At 36.7% G+C, this 18,910-nt stretch overlaps 1 protein-coding gene across 2 annotated transcripts in view; it reads right to left on the bottom strand.

The window, feature by feature from the left end:
- The window catches only part of ryk (receptor like tyrosine kinase), a 46,531-nt gene that overhangs the window by 13,801 nt on the left and 13,820 nt on the right, over window positions 1–18,910 (bottom strand). The window contains exons 2-9 of one of the 2 annotated variants that reach the window (XM_052599455.1): window positions 11,227–11,348; window positions 10,665–10,764; window positions 9,620–9,751; window positions 7,291–7,356; window positions 7,045–7,186; window positions 6,081–6,181; window positions 4,402–4,485; window positions 2,704–2,829 (exon numbers count right to left, since the gene is read on the bottom strand). In XM_052599455.1, coding sequence (XP_052455415.1) covers window positions 2,704–2,829; window positions 4,402–4,485; window positions 6,081–6,181; window positions 7,045–7,186; window positions 7,291–7,356; window positions 9,620–9,751; window positions 10,665–10,764; window positions 11,227–11,348 — 873 coding nt within the window. The remainder of the gene's footprint in view (window positions 1–2,703; window positions 2,830–4,401; window positions 4,486–6,080; window positions 6,182–7,044; window positions 7,187–7,290; window positions 7,357–9,619; window positions 9,752–10,664; window positions 10,765–11,226; window positions 11,349–18,910) is intronic. The other variant, XM_052599456.1, reaches the window with a different exon arrangement.

Raw genomic sequence — 18,910 nt, 5'->3', positions numbered from 1 at the left:
CTCCTCTACGCCCCTCTACTACGAGAGCTTTAATGATAGCGGTTGCCAGATAACAAGAGTTTAAGTCTCCGAATCAGAGCTCCACTGTTACAAGGATACATTTTCTGCCCGGTGTTTGCTTATTTTAAGCAATCTGGCAACCATGCGCACGTGCTCACTCCTCATTGCGGAAGAGCCGCCGACGATAATCTGAAACCACTAACAAGCTGGAATTGAGCGATCAAATGAAAGCGTCGTTCAGCCGGTCTGTGTTCTGTTGTGAGATCTCAACTGTATGGTTTGCATTTGTGATCGCAAAATAAATGCACTTACTCGACCGCTGATGTTTGAATAGAGAAACATAGGCTATGGCCATTTGGAATTACTACAGGGGAATTTCACTGATATGTTTACCAGTTTCAATAATATAGACAGAGTGAATGCAAAAGTCTTTCGTATTCATTTATATATATTTATATATAAGAAATAGCTATGTGCTTCAGCAACTAGCTCCCCATCTAAGAGGGTTTTTAGTGTCAGTAGGAACATAGTTTCATGCCACAGAGCTTCTCTTAAAACCACAGACAGTTGACAGACTTGTGTTAAAAACTTGAAAAAATGAAAATAAAATACTTATCCCAGTTGGATAGTTTAAATTGTGAATTGCATGCACTAAAAAGTTGACAGAATGCACTTTCTGTACTTAATTTGCACTGCTTCAGTTACATATAGGCCTACATGTATTCATTTAATAAAAAGCAGTAAGTGATCTCTTGGTCTAGATTTTTTAAACTGCTTAAATTAGCTGTTTAATCTAAATAGTTTTTTTTTTTAATTGGCAAAAGAAAATCATGTTTTTTTTATTATTTAAATGCAATGCAAACATATCGAGATATATATCGAATATCGTAAAAATGTTAACAATATCGAGATATCATTTTTTTTATATATCGCCCAGCCCTACAATGACGTCATTCAAATGTTTTCAATCAAGTCAGTTCACAGAACAGTCAATGATCTGCAATAATTACAACTAGATATCATACTATGTATTTACAGCTCAATGGAGATTCATTTGCTAAGTAATGTATTGTAATAAATGTGTTAAATTTGTTGGGTGACAACAAACGTGTTCATCAGATAAACATTTGCTCTCCTCATTTGCAAAACCCCTCAAATGGTTAACACACACACACACACACACACACACACACACACACACATAAAATGCTGTTAGCATATGTTGCATAATCTATTCTAAACTGTAAGAAAAATATGAATAATTCTGATGTCATTAAAAATGAAGCAATTTTATTTTCTGGTTTGTTTGTTACTTTTTAAAATGTAACTTTTGCTTTACTCTTCAACTTCAACACCTAAACCTTTCAAAACTATAGTTTAAAACTAATGATTACGTTTATGCAAAGCAGATAGAGTCCCTTATCCTTTATCTCCTCCATTCGAAAACATCAAACTTGATTTATCCTACTGTTTATGTTGTTGCTACTTATGTTATTCTGTTAATTCATTCTTGAAAAATATGATGTATATCATAAATTATAATAATATGTTCTGAATATAAGTTATCAGACATATAAACAAATAATCAATAGCTGAAAAAAAAAACGAAAACAAAAAAACAAAACCGTTAACACGTCAATTTCGTTCTAAGCTTCACACACAAATATCAATGTATGACTTTACAAGATTTTTGAACCATTTGCTTATTTAGCCATTTCAGAGCTCGACAGCCCTTATTTCTCATTTACATAAAACGGCAACAAGGATATTCTTCGAAAATTCTCTTTTTTGCTGAACTGCAGTAAAGGTAATACGATTTGAGACAACAAGAAAACCGTTTATTTTAAAACGAACAGCGCTCTTGTGTTTTTGACCTTGATATTACCACATATCAGTTGCAGCAAATATTTAATAAGCAAAATAACTTTGAAATTTGCACTTCAAATAAAGGCCATTCAATTCAATCATATTGAGCTGGTCATAAAATTAAAAATAAAAAAAATCTACAAAAAAAACACACAAAAGCAACTAAAATATATTTATATTAATAATAAATCCTACATTTCCCCAAATGTCCAATACAGTTGGTTTAATCAGATTAACTAGCTTTAGTTTGCCAAGACAGCACTTAAAACACAATTTCTTATAAATAATAAATCAGCTTCATCAAGCTTGTGGCCACATGTACATGAAGAAAGTCCCACTAATGGAAAAAAAGGTGCTACATAGGGGATTTACTGCACTGAGATTTTGCAAGAACGCATGTCAAATAAGGCGGGTTCTTGACGCACAGTTTTGTCTATGTTGTATAGCTTATGTGACTAATGACATTTGTGTCAACATCTTCTGTGGAAGCCGAAAGCTGTGCTGGCACAAGGCCCAGCAGAGAGCTTTTCTGTTTGGACTCCAATTATGTGCTTGTGTGCAGATTTCCCGCTGGAGCACAACTCTTGTGTGATCCAACAAAATTATTTTGCAGGGGGAAGTGTCTAACCTCAAGCTGAGCGGACAAATGATGCTGACGCATTTGTTTGCCATGATGCAATTTCAGTTGAACTAGCCGTTCAAAAGAACCACTATTAGAAATATATACGTTTCAGTGGCATGGAGATAAACACAGCTACTAAGAATCCAGTCTTTCAAAAGCAGTATTAACTTGCTGTGGTTTCCATGTGCGTCTATGAGGCTTGTGGGATTAGATACCTTCATGTAAGACATCTCGTAGTGTGACTCTGTCTCTGGAGATGGCGATGTCTTTGACCTTTGCCTTGGCCTCAAGGAGAGTGACGCTTCTCAAGTCATTCTTCTCTATCCGCAGTGAGGGATAACCTGAAATCAGACACACACACACACACACACACACACAAACACTGCATTAAAATAAGTGTTAACAATTCACATTAGAACTAATTAAGCCGGTCTAATTACAGATAAATCAAAACAAAGGTGATTCATGGAATGAAAGAGGTTTGTGGTGTTATTTTAACAACTGGAACTATTTAGACACCTCATCAATTAAGTGAAACCCCAGCTTTGCCAAAGGCAAATACTGCGGCGTCACTCTTGCACAACGCTTTGGTGTTTAACTGATTTTATCTCTGTTATACAGCCAACTGTATAAGATGTTTGGAGAAAGCTGTGTTTTATTCAGTCATGAAGCTGCAGTGTACTTTAAAACACACAAGCTAAATACACACACACAAAAATGTGCTGTCAGCACAAATACCAGTACATAAGTCTGTTTAAATTTGGTTGTGACTAATGCATGTGCTGTTTTTAGGTCTGAATAATTTCCCACTCTGCCTTGTGGTAACATTATATTAGTGATTATATAAATACAGTTGATAACATGACACAATCAGTATTGTATAAAGAACTATATAAATAAAGGTGACTTGATTATGAAAACAAAACAAAATGTAAATATCACTTTTCACTAACAATACAACTAGCCAGTGTGCTGACTGATTTAGACTAAATTTCTCTCCTCAACCTGAACGTGCATGATGCTGCCCCCAAGTGGTTATTATAGCTAACGTGAAACTGCTAACGTTCCCTATAATCAAGTCTACACAGTCCTCATGGTCTGTAAACAAAAATATAAATTCATTACAGTTTTCATAAAAATATCAAGCATTATAGATTTTAAAACTCATTATAATAAAGATGTTTCTTGACCTCTTATGCACCAGATCTGCATTTTACAATGATTTCTGGACACTGGAGTAATGGCTGCTAAATAAAACTTTTTTTTTTGCCACCACAGGAATAAATTACATTTTAAAATACATTAAAATAGAAAACAGTTATTTTAAATTGTAAAAATATTTCAAACCATTTCTATTTTACTGTATTTTTGATTAAGAAAATGGTCTTGGTGAGCATGAGAGACTCAGTTTAAAAACATTCCAAAATCTTTGTAATCTTTTGAAATGATAAATGTTTCTACATTAGTGTAGGCAAAGGGTTCAGTCAATGGTAGACAATATTTTCCATGGCATTTTTTCCCCCAAACTATGGTAAGTCAGCTGTTTGGTTAGACACATTTTTCAACAGATTTGAAACAACATTAGGGTGAGTAAATTATAGAATTTTGATTTTTATCTGATTTATCTTCTTGTCATGCGAACGAGAACAAGTGTTTTGTGCTTTGCATCACTGTGATACTATGTTAACCAATTAACGAGCTGTTAAAACCAATATATATATATATATATATATATATATATATATATATATATATATATATATATATATATATATATATATATATATATATATATATATATATATATATAAAAATGGTGATGTGAGGAAGAAACCAGGTTAAAGGTAGAAGGTTAGTGAACATGATTGATTCCCTGTTGCTCTCTCTATCTGCTACACAGCAGCAGAACTTACTTTTGGTTTCGTGCGAGGGGGCACCAGGGTGAGGGAAGGAGGCGCCTGCAAGCTGGAGCATGGGTGCAGAGCCAGTATGAGCATCTGATAGGAGGAGGAAGAGGTGGAGGGAGGATAGAGTGAGAGAAAAAAAAGAAAAATGGAGAGAGGTATATGAGGGATGGATAATCATAGCAGGCAAATGGAGCCTGAACTATTCCACACACAAGAACAAGAGTGAGACAAGAAGATGCATGGTATATAAGTATGAAACAGACTAGTGCACCAAGCATGTAAAACCACTAGGAGGCACTACACACAATGTCAGTACACAGTCTGGTCAAAATGGGGTTGGATATGTCCAAGATCAACTGTCCACACTGGTTTATGAAAAGAACTTAGAACTTTAAAACAGGATTGTCTGTAAGGGGGAGTATTCGCTAAGACTGGCTTTATATATTGTGCAAATCTGTGGAAACAAGATTACTAAACATTTTTAGGTACTTAGCTGCATAAATCGCTTACTACTGAGTATGTTCCGCATCTTACTTCTAGCCCCTTCTATATGCAGGTATGAATGTATGAAAACAATTCGGATATATAACATTAGTAATGTTGGAATTGTTACGTTACCGACATCAGCTACTTTGCAATTTCCTGCCATTTGCTAATACAACAAATTCTGTCTTGGGGCATAATTTTGACTACCTTTTTTAAGAATACTGTGTGTTTGGACATTTTACTAATTTGACATTACTTTTTACATACTGTACAGGAGGGGAGGAGTCATTTTTTGGATGTAAGGAGTGACACCAGTTGCTTAAAATTAAATGTACATTTCCTGAATGAGTCAAGTGATGTTTGTTCTAAATAAAAAAAAAGTCTCGTAACATGTGATATTTCTACATCTAATTAAAAGACACATTTATTTTGTGACTTAACTGTCTAAATATTTTTTGGAGCCAATGTGAATATAAGACCCACGGAATCAGCTGGTAAACTTCAACTATTTGGAAGTTGAAGGGAGGTTAACTTCCTGTTGATTTGGTCTTATTTGAGTCCTAAGTTGCAAAATGGGTGGAGGTGGTCAGCTTCCCATGGTGGGAAAAAAATACAAATAAAAAGACAACAACCTAAGTGTGAAGAAACGACTCTAAGATGGCACTAGCGGATGACAGTGAAGGATTGAGCAAATACGAGCCGACCGAACATATGACTTCTGTACTATTGTGAGGGGACGTGAAGACTTAATAAATACACAAGAAAGATTTGTGCTCATTCCCATCACACAAAAACAATTAATGCTGGACTAATCTTATGGGAAAAAAATGTGGAGGGGGAATGTGTGTATCGGTTTATTCCGACCTTCTGATTCTAGTTTAGCTAATTCAATCATTCTTTTCCAATTTTCTCATTTATAAAGGAATGCACATTTGGTTCACACACAACAAGACAAAAAGCAGCCAGAGGTGTGAAATTTAGATCAATTTAATAAGCTGCTGTCTTAGCCACAGGGAGCAAAGCATCCTGGTGATGTTTATCTGCTCTTTGAGCTTCTTTCTCCGGTGGACAGACAGGTCTCTGGTTTCATCTTAAACATGGAAGAGGAGTGCAGATGGTTACGGCAGATGGTTGAGATGTTTGAGAGAGCTGCTGATCTGAGGTCAGGGGTGAGAGACGTGGTGTGGTCGTAGTCTTACTGGTGACAGGTGTAGCGTTGTTGGGGGTGTCCGCCCTCAGGTACTGGGTGGTCTGGGTGGAAGGCTGAGACAGACCCTGGGAGCTTCCACTGTCGCTGACGCTAAAAGATTTAGTGAGAGGAAATTAATTACTTTAGGAATTGAATTGCACCAATTTGAAAGGTACTTTGGCTTATATCATTACTTACTATAATAACCTCAAATCTGTTTACTAAACCATACCAGTCTTTGATTTTTAAATGCTTTCACAGCCTCTATTATGATGAAATCATCCGTTGTTTTGTTTTTTCAGAAGGTGCAGGGTTTTACCTGGCCCTGAACCCGAACTCCAGTGCATTTTTTAAAATGAAGTGCTGTGTAATTGTCCCAATTAAAGCAATTAGACTCAAACTCCCAAGGTTAAACACTGAGGCCCCTGAAGAAAGACCTGAAATGCTGCAGGTTTAACCTTCCTCCTGAAACTCATTGAACCTAATCATGATCTAATGTCACTGACTCATCATCATTAAACCGTTCTGGTTTCTTCTGGTCTACTACTTGGACTATGGAGCAAAAACAGTCCACCGGTAGAAAATGAAGTCTGAACACATTCTTGTTGTGAGGTTAATATTTTTTTAGAAGATAAATGGAGCTCTGTGTCTTTTCTTGTAAATAGAAAGCTTTTTGTACTAATGCCCCAATTCAATTTCAGAAAAAACACAGTGAAACTTCCCTGCTCTGGTATGAAATTAGTAGGAGATTATTTTTTTTCTTCTTCTGATAACCCCCAATGAATATTTTTTTTTAAAGAAATAAATAAAAACAAACACAGAGCAAATGACTGGAACCACTATAAAAAAAAAATCTAATTTGCTCTATACTACTGAGAACTACTGAGTAGTACTGATAACACTACTGTTTTGGTGCATTTAACTAACTAAACAATAAAACACAGAAGTGCATGCATACACACACACACACACACCTGTCATCCATTTCCACTCTCTTCATGCTGTGGAGGTGTAACACAGCGAGGATGATGGCTACCAGGAAGATGACGATGCAGCACACACACACGCTGATGTAGAAAACTCGTGTGGATGTGGTGGGAGCATTTGAACTGCTCGCTAAGATCATAAGAGAGGAGAGAGTTTACAAGAGCCGAACGAAGACGGTCTCACTGTAGAACCGCATTCACTAAAAGGAAAAATACTAAATTGTGAATACTCACGGTCTATTCTCTGTATGGTTGTGTTTGGGAACGGCAGAGTTTTGGGGGGCTCCGGCTGCTCAATTCCTGTAAAGTAAAACAATAAGGGGAAGGATCAAGAAAGTGTAAGGCATATACCAGTTTACTGTTTTATATCGCTGAATGTTGCCCAACAGAGGAACTAGAAAGTTACAGATTTTGCTTACAGAAAACAACAGAATTTTTATCACAAAAAAAATTGTTGCAGATTAAAGATTAAAGGGCTTTTTCTTGTCACAGATTAGTTATATATATATATATATATATATATATATATATATATATATATATATATATATATATATATATATTAGGGGTGTAACGATACGCGTATTCGTATTGAACCGTTCGGTACGACGCGTTCGGTTCGGTACGCGGTACGCATTATGTATACCGAACGGTTCGTTGGAGTATTTAATTATATTTGAAAAAAAAAAAAAAAGAGAGAGAAAGAAATATAATGATATGCGTTCAACAAGGTAGCCCAATAACCCAAACAACGTAGCTGGCAACGCCCCTGACACTCCCGAAGAAGAAAAAAACACCATCTTATATGTTTATGTTAGGCTACTCAGCAGGCGCTCGCTCACTCAGTACACGCTGAAGGCTCGTTGCAAAATAGCCAATGCGTTTAACAGACTAGAAATGAGAAGATCCTCCAATAACCAACAGGTCTGGTGTTTGGGTGCACTTTGGATTTCCTTTAAGCTATAATGGTGATGGCAAGAGAGTGGTGGATAAAAAAAACAACGGTATGTCGCATCTGCAACATGACAGGGTACACCAGCGGGATTACAAAAAAAAAACAAAAAAAAAACAGCGGGAATATCTGGGATATATGCGTCAGTACTATCTGGGAAAAGACGAAAAAAAGGAGAAACATGCACGCAGCAAACTATCCCTGCAGCATTTAGACACTATAGCTTACAGGGAATCCAACCCAAACACCAGACCTGTTGGTTATTTTACGATCTTATATTTCTGGTCTGTTAAATGCATTAGACATTTTGCAACGAGCCTTCAGCGCGTGCTGAGTGAGCGAGCGCCTTAGGGGCCGTTCACATATCGTGCCTAAAAACGCATGGAAAACGCTAAGCGCGTCTTTCTCCTCCTTTCCAAAGCGCTCGGGCAGAAGCGCTCATGAGGCGTCTGTCTTTGCTAAGCAACAATGACGTGCTCTCTCCATGAGACGCGGAAATTTCAGCGAAGGATAAATGGATTTGCAGCTCTAAAAATCGCTTGCAGTAGCTCTGCTACTGAATTTATTTCAAAATTGCAATCCATATACAACTATGATCAGCTGTTCCTTCATCTTGGCTGAGCTCTCAACGTTGTTACGGGAAAGGATGAAGCTGATTGGTTGGTTCTTGTCACATGACCCGCGGTGCGCTTGCGGCATTCTGAAAAGTTGAGATGTTTTTACATTTTGCTGTATCTAAAACGTATCGAACCGAACCGAACCGAACCGTGACATCAGTGTATCGTATCGAACCGAACCGTGAATTTTGTGAACCGTTACACCCCTAATATATATATATATATATATATATATATATATACACATACACACACACACACACACACACACGACAAGCAAATCCATGACAAGCAAAAGCCCTTTAATTCTCATTATCTCTCCTTATTGTATTTCCCAAAAAGATACTATAATACAATAAATTATGTTTATTCTGATACAAATCAAAGTCTAAAAAGCAACTTTTGAACATACTTCACTGTAATTACTTTCTTTGATTATGCTACGGAGAACAATATTTTCCTTTAAGCAAAACATTGCATATTTCTCTTGATTTTGGGGATGAAATGTGACATTGTCTTGATGGGTCTCATGAGATTCAGCCAAAAACATGAACTGGTTAATTGTGTTCTCTCTGTTTGGTTTGTAAATTGCTGCCAGGGCAGTAAAATCTCACTCCTTCCACACAAAGTGTAAGACACACAGTATTCTCTTGAACATTGCACACACATGCTGACCCAGTTATTCCACATTGGAGAGAAAATTGGGGCATACACAAACTCTTTTTCTTCTCTGGCCGTTAATTTGGCTCATGTGCTTCAAATAAGCAGGGAATAAATTCACTAGCTATTTCCTCTAGGGAAGCATACGACAAAAAGCCTGTGTTATCATCATCATCTGTGCAGTCTGTGGCAATGTGAAACTTGACACACAATCTGCCAAACACACAAAACTCACAGCATATTGCAGAAAAATTAAAACACAAACATGTACTAAGATCTTCAGAAACAGAGATGGACTGGAGGAAATAAGGTCAAATGTATGAAAAGATCTTACTTCTGTAACACATTTTCCTGCGTTTGAAGTTAAGCACTGTGAAGTTGTTGACTGGTGTAGTCAGGTTCAACTGCACCGTTAGCACAGCCTCTCCGTCAGCCTTTCCAGAGCAGAAAAGATCCACTCTGAACACTGGAGTGACACACAGAAAGCATGCTTACTGGAAGACCAAATTTGATTTGATTAAATATTCAAGTTGTAAACACTATGTAAACACAATGAGGGCCTCATTTTCAACTTTCTGAAAGGTGCGGGTTGCTTTTCTTTTTGTGCTGGCACTTAGCATTTGCCCGATTCCTTCTAAACTACACGAGACGACCAGTTAAAGACCTGTTCACACCAGTACGCATGTCTGTCGCAAAGATTTGGTCTGTTTTTGCACTGTTATTTAAGACAATGCAAACAAACATCAAACAGGCATACAAATGCAAAAAACTGGCAATAAGTGGTTTAAACAGTATTACTGACAGTATGTGTTGAAAGAGCCATTTAGATTTAGTTTTCACCATGGTGTTTATCAGGCAACACCAAATACAAGAGTACCGATGAAGAGAGCCAGTACAGGATTCTTCCTCTGTTATTCACTGTCGCTTAGCAAAATCATCTGTTCGGAAGTGCCACCAAGTCACCAATAGTTTAATGTAACTGCAGCGGCTCTGGGCATGTGAACAAAAGCGTGAATGGTATAGGCTGTTCTTTATTCACAGTGCAATGGAGAAGAGATTTTAACAGTTTATCAGTTACATTGACGCCATGTAAATGTTAATGCTGCATTAACCGCCGTCCATTCTAATTAAAATGCTTATTGCACCGAATTTGTCTTGGTGTGCACAGGCCTAACAGGAATAAAGAGTAAATAAAACCTTAAAAAAAAATAAGTTGTGATATATAAACTTTTTTTTATAAATAAACGTTTGACAAGAATAATTGTACTGATAGAAAAGGTCATTTTTATGCATGGACCTTTAAACATACAAAGACGGAGACAGAATCTTTTCACTTGAATATACATCAAATGAAAAAAAGAGAGAACTATTTGACTGACCTGAACGAGTGCGCGGGACCTCCCCCTGAGCAGAGATGTTGCTCTGAGGTTGATCCATGGCTGAAGTGTTCTCCACTTGAAACCCTAGCCTGTAATCCACCTAAACAGAAGACAAGGATTATGGAAAGTATATAAATATATCGTTATTATGGATAAAGCGATTACAAAAGTTTGGGACTGGGATGTTTTTTATTTGGTTTTGAGAAAAGTTTATTTCACTCATCAAGGCTGCATTCACTTGACTGATAATGCAGTAACAACAGTTATACTGTGAAATTTGACAATTTAAAAGTTGATTTCCATGTTTAAGTTTCTTTAAATATAATTCATGTGATGCATGTCTTTAGTGCCTCATGATCCTTCTAATACATCATCCTGCTGATTCAGTGCTTAAGAAATCTTTATTATAATTATCAGTTGAAAACGGTTGTGCTGCTTAATGTTTTTGTGAAAACTTTTTTAAAAATGTAAGGATTCTTTGACGAACAAAGTAAAAAAAAACAACTACTGACACCAAACTTGTGAATGGTAGTGTACATGGGATACAGGAACAGGCCCAAACCTTGCTGCTGGAGTGCCATGTGAAATGCAGGCTGTTAGTGTCGCTAGGGACAGGCAGGATGAAGGAAAGAGCGTAATGGTTAACCACATCATCCCTCACATAGTACAACTCAGCATCGAGACCTGTAGAGGGATAGAGAGAGAGAGAGAGAGAAGAATTAAAAAGATATAACTGATAAGGACAACAGAATTTAAACACGTTCACACAACCACCCTGCCTCATGAGAGTAAAATATAGTTATATAATGCCAGACTCCATATCTGAAAAACGTTCAAGTGTAGTATGTTTATGTTTAAGGGCTTCACCCCTCAAAGCAAAACATCTCTGCTCTCCCCTCCCTGGCCTCCTTTTTCTAACGAAGCTGTAATCTAAACAGTGTTTCCTTCCCGGCTACATTCCTGGGAGAGACTCGACCTGAAAAGCCTTTCTCCCAGGCAGCACAGAACACCTGTGATCCCAGATATACTGCAACCAGCCCCCAAAGAACAGCTGGAGAGTGGCAGTGATGATGAACCCGAGTCTGAAATCTAAAGTGGAGGCTGTTTCTTACACGAATGAGGCGCAGTGACGTGTGAAGCTGATTGACAGCTGGAATCTTCTGCCATGCCTTGAGGCAAACCTTATCACGACTGCAAGGCACCGTTGAGGGTGACTGGAGCCCATCAGTCTGATGTGGGGTCTGCTCAAACATGAGGGGGATGGAAGTACACAATCCCTTTCTAAAACATATCTATCAAACAACAGTAAATGATTATTAATATTATTATTTTATTGCTAATATTTTTGATGTATTAGATGTACATCCTTAGAGACATTTTGCTCTCCAAGGTGCCATTTGATAAAAAATAAGTTTAAAAAAAGTTATTTTTACAGTATGATAGTTTGGTTTGCATAAAAATAAAACCTCTTATCCCTTACCTTTATTTTGTTCCATACATGTATGCATGTTCCATACAGTTAATTAGTGAATAAGAAAGTCTCTCTGTCTGTAATCTCATTATTTGAATTGTAAAAAATAATTGTGTTACAATAATATAATTGTTTGAAATTACCTTGTCTTATTTATTAGTTAGAATATGTGTAACTCAATATTGTGACTAATTGTATAAGCTGAATAGCAGAACAAAGCCTACTGATTAATCTGTGAAATAATCAACGATCAGCCAATTAATTGTTGTAATAATAATTAGATTAATCAATGATTATATTTCAAGTCCCCTTCAATAAAGCCTTTAAGCTCTACAAATATGACCTTTTCTTGCCAAAACAGAGACATTCAGCTCCAGCTAGCAGCATTAAAGGATAGTTTGAGTTAACAGAAATCAGCTCTCCAGTGATATGAGGCTGCTGACCTCTTGAGCAAATAGGCTGTGTTGCCCCCAAAACAGACACGATCAAGATGCAGGAGTCCTCAAAGTTCAGACAGACGTCTCGACTAACATAATCCTCTGAGCACAAAGGAAAAGAAAATTAGCCAGCTGTGAGAGACTACTGAGGGATGACTTCTACTAAAGATATACCCACAGACTTGAGACTAATTAACATTCCCATGTCTTGCACCATGTGACCTGTCTGAACCTACTTTTGTCCACACTGCTTTGATACACTGTAGCTGGTGCTCACTGTAGCTCATTCTGGCCATGAATCTTGTAGCCTTATTACTGTAAAGGAAATTATACAAGATGCAACTTTTTTGAAATGTTGCTTGGGCACTTTCTCATACCCTCAAAAAGCTGCCCGTTGTATAGTCCCCTTAATAGTTTTCATTAGTAGCTATATGATAAGAACTTTGTTTAGTGCTCTTATGTATGTTTTCAGCAAGACTTTGTGAAAGGTTAACTACTAAAACTGAATGAAATAGCATAGCCTTTATTTCATTCTGTAACCTACAGATCTCTGTGCTAGTGTTATTAGGCTACTGGTTTTGAAAGCATCGATACGGTTTCTTACAGATAAGATTACCAGTGCGTTTGTCTTACTGAATGTAGTATCCCGTCAGCAATAATGCGCCTGTGCTCTCTACGGGCTTTTATTTTATTTTATTATTACTGCAAGTTTAAGTGTCACAGATGCAGTGTTGCCAGGTATTGCTATGGTAACAAAAACAAAAATAAAATAATTTGCCAACACTCAACTGCAACGTCCTACTTTATTAACTAGCCAAAGTGACATATTACGTAGGGGAAAAAAAGCCAAAATATCCTCTTAATAACTGATCTGGCAAAACAACAGAGGCTGGATCCGCGCTCTCACTCCAAACTCCCTCTCAAACCACATTCACAGGAATTCCTCTCCATCATTTTCACACTATGGACATTGTTCAACTTAGACAAACCGTCTAAACTGGATTATACATGCAGACACTCACAGGAAGAGTTTTAAAGTGCTAATTAGTCAGAAAACATCACATTTTATTTTGAATATAAAAAATGACTCAAATGAGATTGGAACTGGCAGTTTCCAACTTTTGCCATTTTTGTATACAATATGCATCAAATGGTCAGTGAACAGACTGTGGACGTCTGTGCCATCTGAGGCTGAGACTAATTGAGCAGAGGCAGGAAAAGTTGGAAGTTGTAATGAAATACATAGAAGGGTATTTCTTATTTTGTCAATCTCTGACACTAAATTGAGGATATATTGCGAAGGGAATTTGCAGCAGGAACGAGCCTTAGCTCAGTCATAGACTGAACCCAGAACAGAGGATGAAGAGGGTGTTGAAGTTCATGGGTCAAGTGTGCTCAACCCTCTGACCAGAAGATTCAAAACGAAAGCAGGAGGTTGTTTGAAAACAGTTTCCTGTGTGGCATAAAATGATCCCACCCCTGAAGAAGAGGTCCATTACAGGATGATTAGGAGATTGAGTTTATTATAACATATGTGCAGCCTGTGTTCTCCAGCTTGTTTATTTGTGACTCTGTGGGGACCATTTTTATCCTCTTTTCTTTATGCTCAAGTAACAAGTATATTTCTAAAGAGCTGCGGTTAACCATACGTCTTAAAAAAAAGAAAAAAAGTGGTTTCCGCTTGCTGCAAAACTAAATCTTTGCATCCCCCCTCACAGCAGTGCTCTGTAATGTCTTTTTATGTAGCTTCTAAACCCCTTTCATGGTTCAATTGCTTCCACTCTGAAAAAGCAGAGACCAGGGAGAAAACATGTCCACGGGGCGAGACTTCGATACAGCATTATGTCGGATGGATCTTGTTCAAAGAGCTTGCCAAAGATCCAGCTTTGTTTGAGAGTCATCTTCAAGCTTGCCAGTGAGGAAAAAAAGAAAAGAAAAGAAAGAGACATGGCAGAACTGGAAGTGCAAAGAGAACAGGCCAGACTAAATTCTTAGATATATATCAGATTAATGTGTCAATAACTCCTAGAAAAAAAATACCACTTTTTGGTGGTTTAAAAAACATAAAAATGTACTTCTTATGTAATTTCCTCAGAACAATAAGAATTTATGGTTTATTAAATGTGGTCTAGGACAATAAGACTTTTCTGTTTTGAACACTCAGCACAGAAAAAAAAAAAAACTGAAGTTACAGACAATACATGAATGAAATGAAAAGACATGAATGATTTAAATCCATGTAATTCCCCACAGCCAAAGGAATAGACCTGCGGTTTTGGATTTCTTGGCCTCTGGAGATCACATTTCTGTCTTCAGAAAGGTACAACAAAAAGCGAGAGCCAGGAGAAGAGGTAAGCACAGGTAGAACAAAGAGGCTCCTGTACTCAGAGTCCGATTTATCCTCAGTCCCTCAGTGCACAGGACATAACAGTAGCCAAGCTCAGAGAGAGAGCGGGACGGAGGGGAGATGTACTGATCAAGTTCTAGCAGAACAAATCAAATAAGAAATCAACAGACAGATTTACAAGCAGACTTGCAGCATGTTAAGTATTTCAAAAGCTTGATTTCAGAATCTTAATTTCAGATTTCAAATCCTGAAGAGCTATATCTAATTGGAATGGGCTGGTATGAAATTTTGATGGTATGATAACCTTAGGCAAAAATATCACAGTTTTCGGTATTGTGATTACAGATCTGAAATAACTTGTTAATAAATAGATGTGATTTAAACAAATTCAAACAAAAATTAAACCGTGTTTACCTCACAAACAACCCAAACTCCCGTGACTGGCTCTTCCTCAGATATGCACATTGCTCTCTGGTACTTCTAAACAAGTCACTGTTTTCCATTGTACTCAAAAACTGGTGCACTCCAGAATGAAAGCTGAGTCGAAACGAGAACTCAGTGTTAAGTAATAATAAGTTTGAATTATTTTATATGTTTCATTTGTTTGCCCATGATTGGCGTAATACCACGTTTAGTAAACCTTTTTGTATTTTCTGGCTTTATTTAATGCTGCTATATGATGATTATCAAGAGTAATTATTGTATTATATATATATATATATATATATATATATATATATTTTTTTTTTTTTACAATGAGACAGACAAGCAAAACAAAGCTGATTAGAGACATTTATTATTTAAGACCTTTATTATTAACCAGGGCTGTGTATTGGCAAGAATCTGGCGATACGATGTGTATCACGATACAGGGATTGCGATACGATGTGTAACTGTAAGCAAGGCGATATACTGGGATATTTCTTATTTTGGAAATAGGATATATTTTTGAAAAGCTGTCATTAAAAACACACCACCATATGCAAACCTTGGCAAAAATCAATAGGCCAAAATAAATAAAAATTGTTTAACCAGAACACAGTGGGATCTGCATTTGCAATCATCAGTCCGTGTAACATTCAATGTTATTGAACAACTTTTTGTGCAGTATGAAAAGGGGGGAAATTAAAGTGCTTGCAGGATTCTTTAGTTAAATGTATAAATTGTATTTTATAAAAAAAAAGACCAATTTTATATATATATATATATACACCCTGCCTTTGAAGGTTAATAGTTTAAGTTTAGAATTGTCACATACAATGCCATAACATTTTGATTTGAACAAAAAAAAATAAAAAATAAAAATCTGCTTAATATCAATGAAAAATAAAATGGTTGCAAGATTCCTAAAGAAAACAAAACAATTGTAAAACAATAAAATAAATACAGATGTTAAACATTCTCAGAACCTATCAACTTGGATTTCACAGTTTGATTTTCAGTTTGTATTTATAAATACATGGAAAATAGTAGGGCTGGTCCGAATACCATTTTTTGAACTTCGAAGCTTCGGTAGTAATCAACACCGAATATTCAAAGCTGAACATATTCTTCTCTCTAATAAAGGCAGGAATCTCTGTTTGTCTGTTTGCTTTTTCATTATTGAGAGCTGTTCATCCAATCAATTTTACGCGTGGCGTGTGTGTTGCTGCAGACCCAAGGGAGTGTGGTGTTGCATTTTGGTGCAATATGGACACGCGACACAGTCAGAATTAATAAACTTTAAATAAACTACAGAACAGCATGAGCCTTATATGCTCCGAGTAACACACAGCTCTTACTTTTAATATAGACAAATTATAATTAGGCTGGGCTACTGTATGTTTTTTTTATGACTGCCGTATTTGCAAGTATTATCCAAGCAATTTAAGTACACGTTTTATCATGTGTAAAATTACTGATTAACATGGCGGATAAAAGCAGCTTTTTTTTTTTTTTTTTTTTTACACCAACAATATACTATAGGCGTACTACTTACAGAACTCAGGTGATTTTTCAAACTTCTTGATGTGCTGTTGTGGTAGGCCAGTTTCAAATCACATATTTGGCACACTGCCTTTGTCTTGTTCTTTTTCGATTTAAAGTGCTCCCACACAGCTGAGGTCTTCGGCATTTTTGTCTTCCCTTTCAGATGAACAGAATCATGACATTGACTAATGGGCAATTCATATTCAAGCGTGAATGAGAACCGTTTTGAAGGGGATGGCAGGTGTTCAAAAAAAAAAAAAAAAAAAAATAGAATGCCAACCCACAGAATAATCAAAAAAGAATTTATATTTTGGTCCATCCCTAGAAAATACATGAAATACGTAGAATCGCAGAGACCGCAACACGAGCACTGTCCTAACTGCACAAAATGCCCCAACACAAGAACAAGCTGCAGCCGTCTGCAAGCGCCACATTCCCAGGGCGGACGTTACCACAAAAGCCCAAATCACACCACACTTCAGCTTTTTACACCAATAACAAACTATATTAAAGCTAACATTAGTGGCGTTCCCTAATGCTAGTATTTCCTGTCACTGTCTAAGCGATGAAGACTGCTATCTAATGGTCGGGATATGAACTCAAATGAAACAACTGCCATACATCTTGTATGATTATTATTATTTTTATCGATATTCCATTTTTGAAAATCGATACAGTATTGCCAAACAATATATTGTGATACTCACATGTATCGATATTTTCTTACATAATTTTTATGAATATTAATTTGCTTTTTTGTTTTTGTAGATGTTTCTGCAAGAGAAAAGGCTGCACTAATTGTTACCCTCAATTGTTTACATTTTTTAATTTAGATTTTAATAAATATTTTATTAATAGTAATAATAGCTGAAGGTTCACAGGATGCAGTGTTCACACAGGGGTGTGGAAGCCAAAAGGGCAGAGGAGTCAAACCAAACCAAAGAAAGTGGTGGAACATGCAAAATAAGGAGCTCTAGAGTCTCATTATCATCAAGAATGGTAGCATGGTGGCTATATTGGAGTCCCTCAATTGTGAGAGTTCAGCTCAGATAGTCAGGAGGGTAATCAGTGTAATACCAAACAGGTGTGGGCTAAAAGTAAATGATACACTAGCAGGCAGGCTGACCCAGAATGCAACGCTGCAATGGACAGAAAACCACTTTCAGATGTGACTGTGGCACTTCCAGGACACTTTTCATAGAGCTGACATGAACACATTGTAAACTAAACTGGATGGGCTGGGACAGAACAGCAGGAGACTTAGTGGAAATGGCAGTGGTATCACAACTTGGACAGCCAGTGAAAAAAAAAAAAAAACTATGGTGAAGTATAGAAAGAAAACATCTCCCAGCAGACGTCTGACCTGTGGAAGACCACAGCCCAGTTTGAGATCAACTGCAATTACCACACACACATTCTACCCTGCAAGATTTCAAAGTCTTTCTGCTGGTGTTGATAGCCTGAAGTCCCACTAGCATAATAAATAAATGAAAATTAATTTCCTGCAATTTAGAAAATAATTGTCAGCTTCACTAAAGAGACTGCAGTCAGACTAATCCTATTTAAAATGAAACAAAGACCTGAGGTGCATACATCTTTATCCAATCCACTAGGAATCCTTCAAAAATACAAACCATGTACATTAATTCACATATCAACATTGATTTCTATAGACCAACGTGTCTTTTCATACAACAAAATGTCCTACAGAGGGAGACAGGATCTGGAAAAAAAATAATTATGAGTTTACAAATGAGTTTACTTCAGATTCTGGAAATATTCTCATCCACTTGTGTGATGATGATCAGCAAATAGTTTTCCACATTTCTGAGGAAAGTGGTAGTGTTCATCCAACATGATGTCATGGCATTGTTATGTAGTTACTAGGGTGGTTTGAGTGGTTATTTCCATGCCTTACTGACTCAAATCAAAAGTGTCCATGTCAAAGTTTCTATGATATTTTGTTCTCTGTATATGGCTAATGGTCACTTCTTCAATGTAAGTCTATGGTTCTATTTGTTTG

This window comes from Carassius gibelio, chromosome A6 (genome assembly GCF_023724105.1).
Source record: "Carassius gibelio isolate Cgi1373 ecotype wild population from Czech Republic chromosome A6, carGib1.2-hapl.c, whole genome shotgun sequence".
In the NCBI taxonomy this organism is placed as follows: domain Eukaryota; kingdom Metazoa; phylum Chordata; class Actinopteri; order Cypriniformes; family Cyprinidae; genus Carassius; species Carassius gibelio.
The sequence above is the reverse complement of the archived record's forward strand: the minus strand, read 5'-3'. Positions and strand labels throughout refer to the sequence as shown.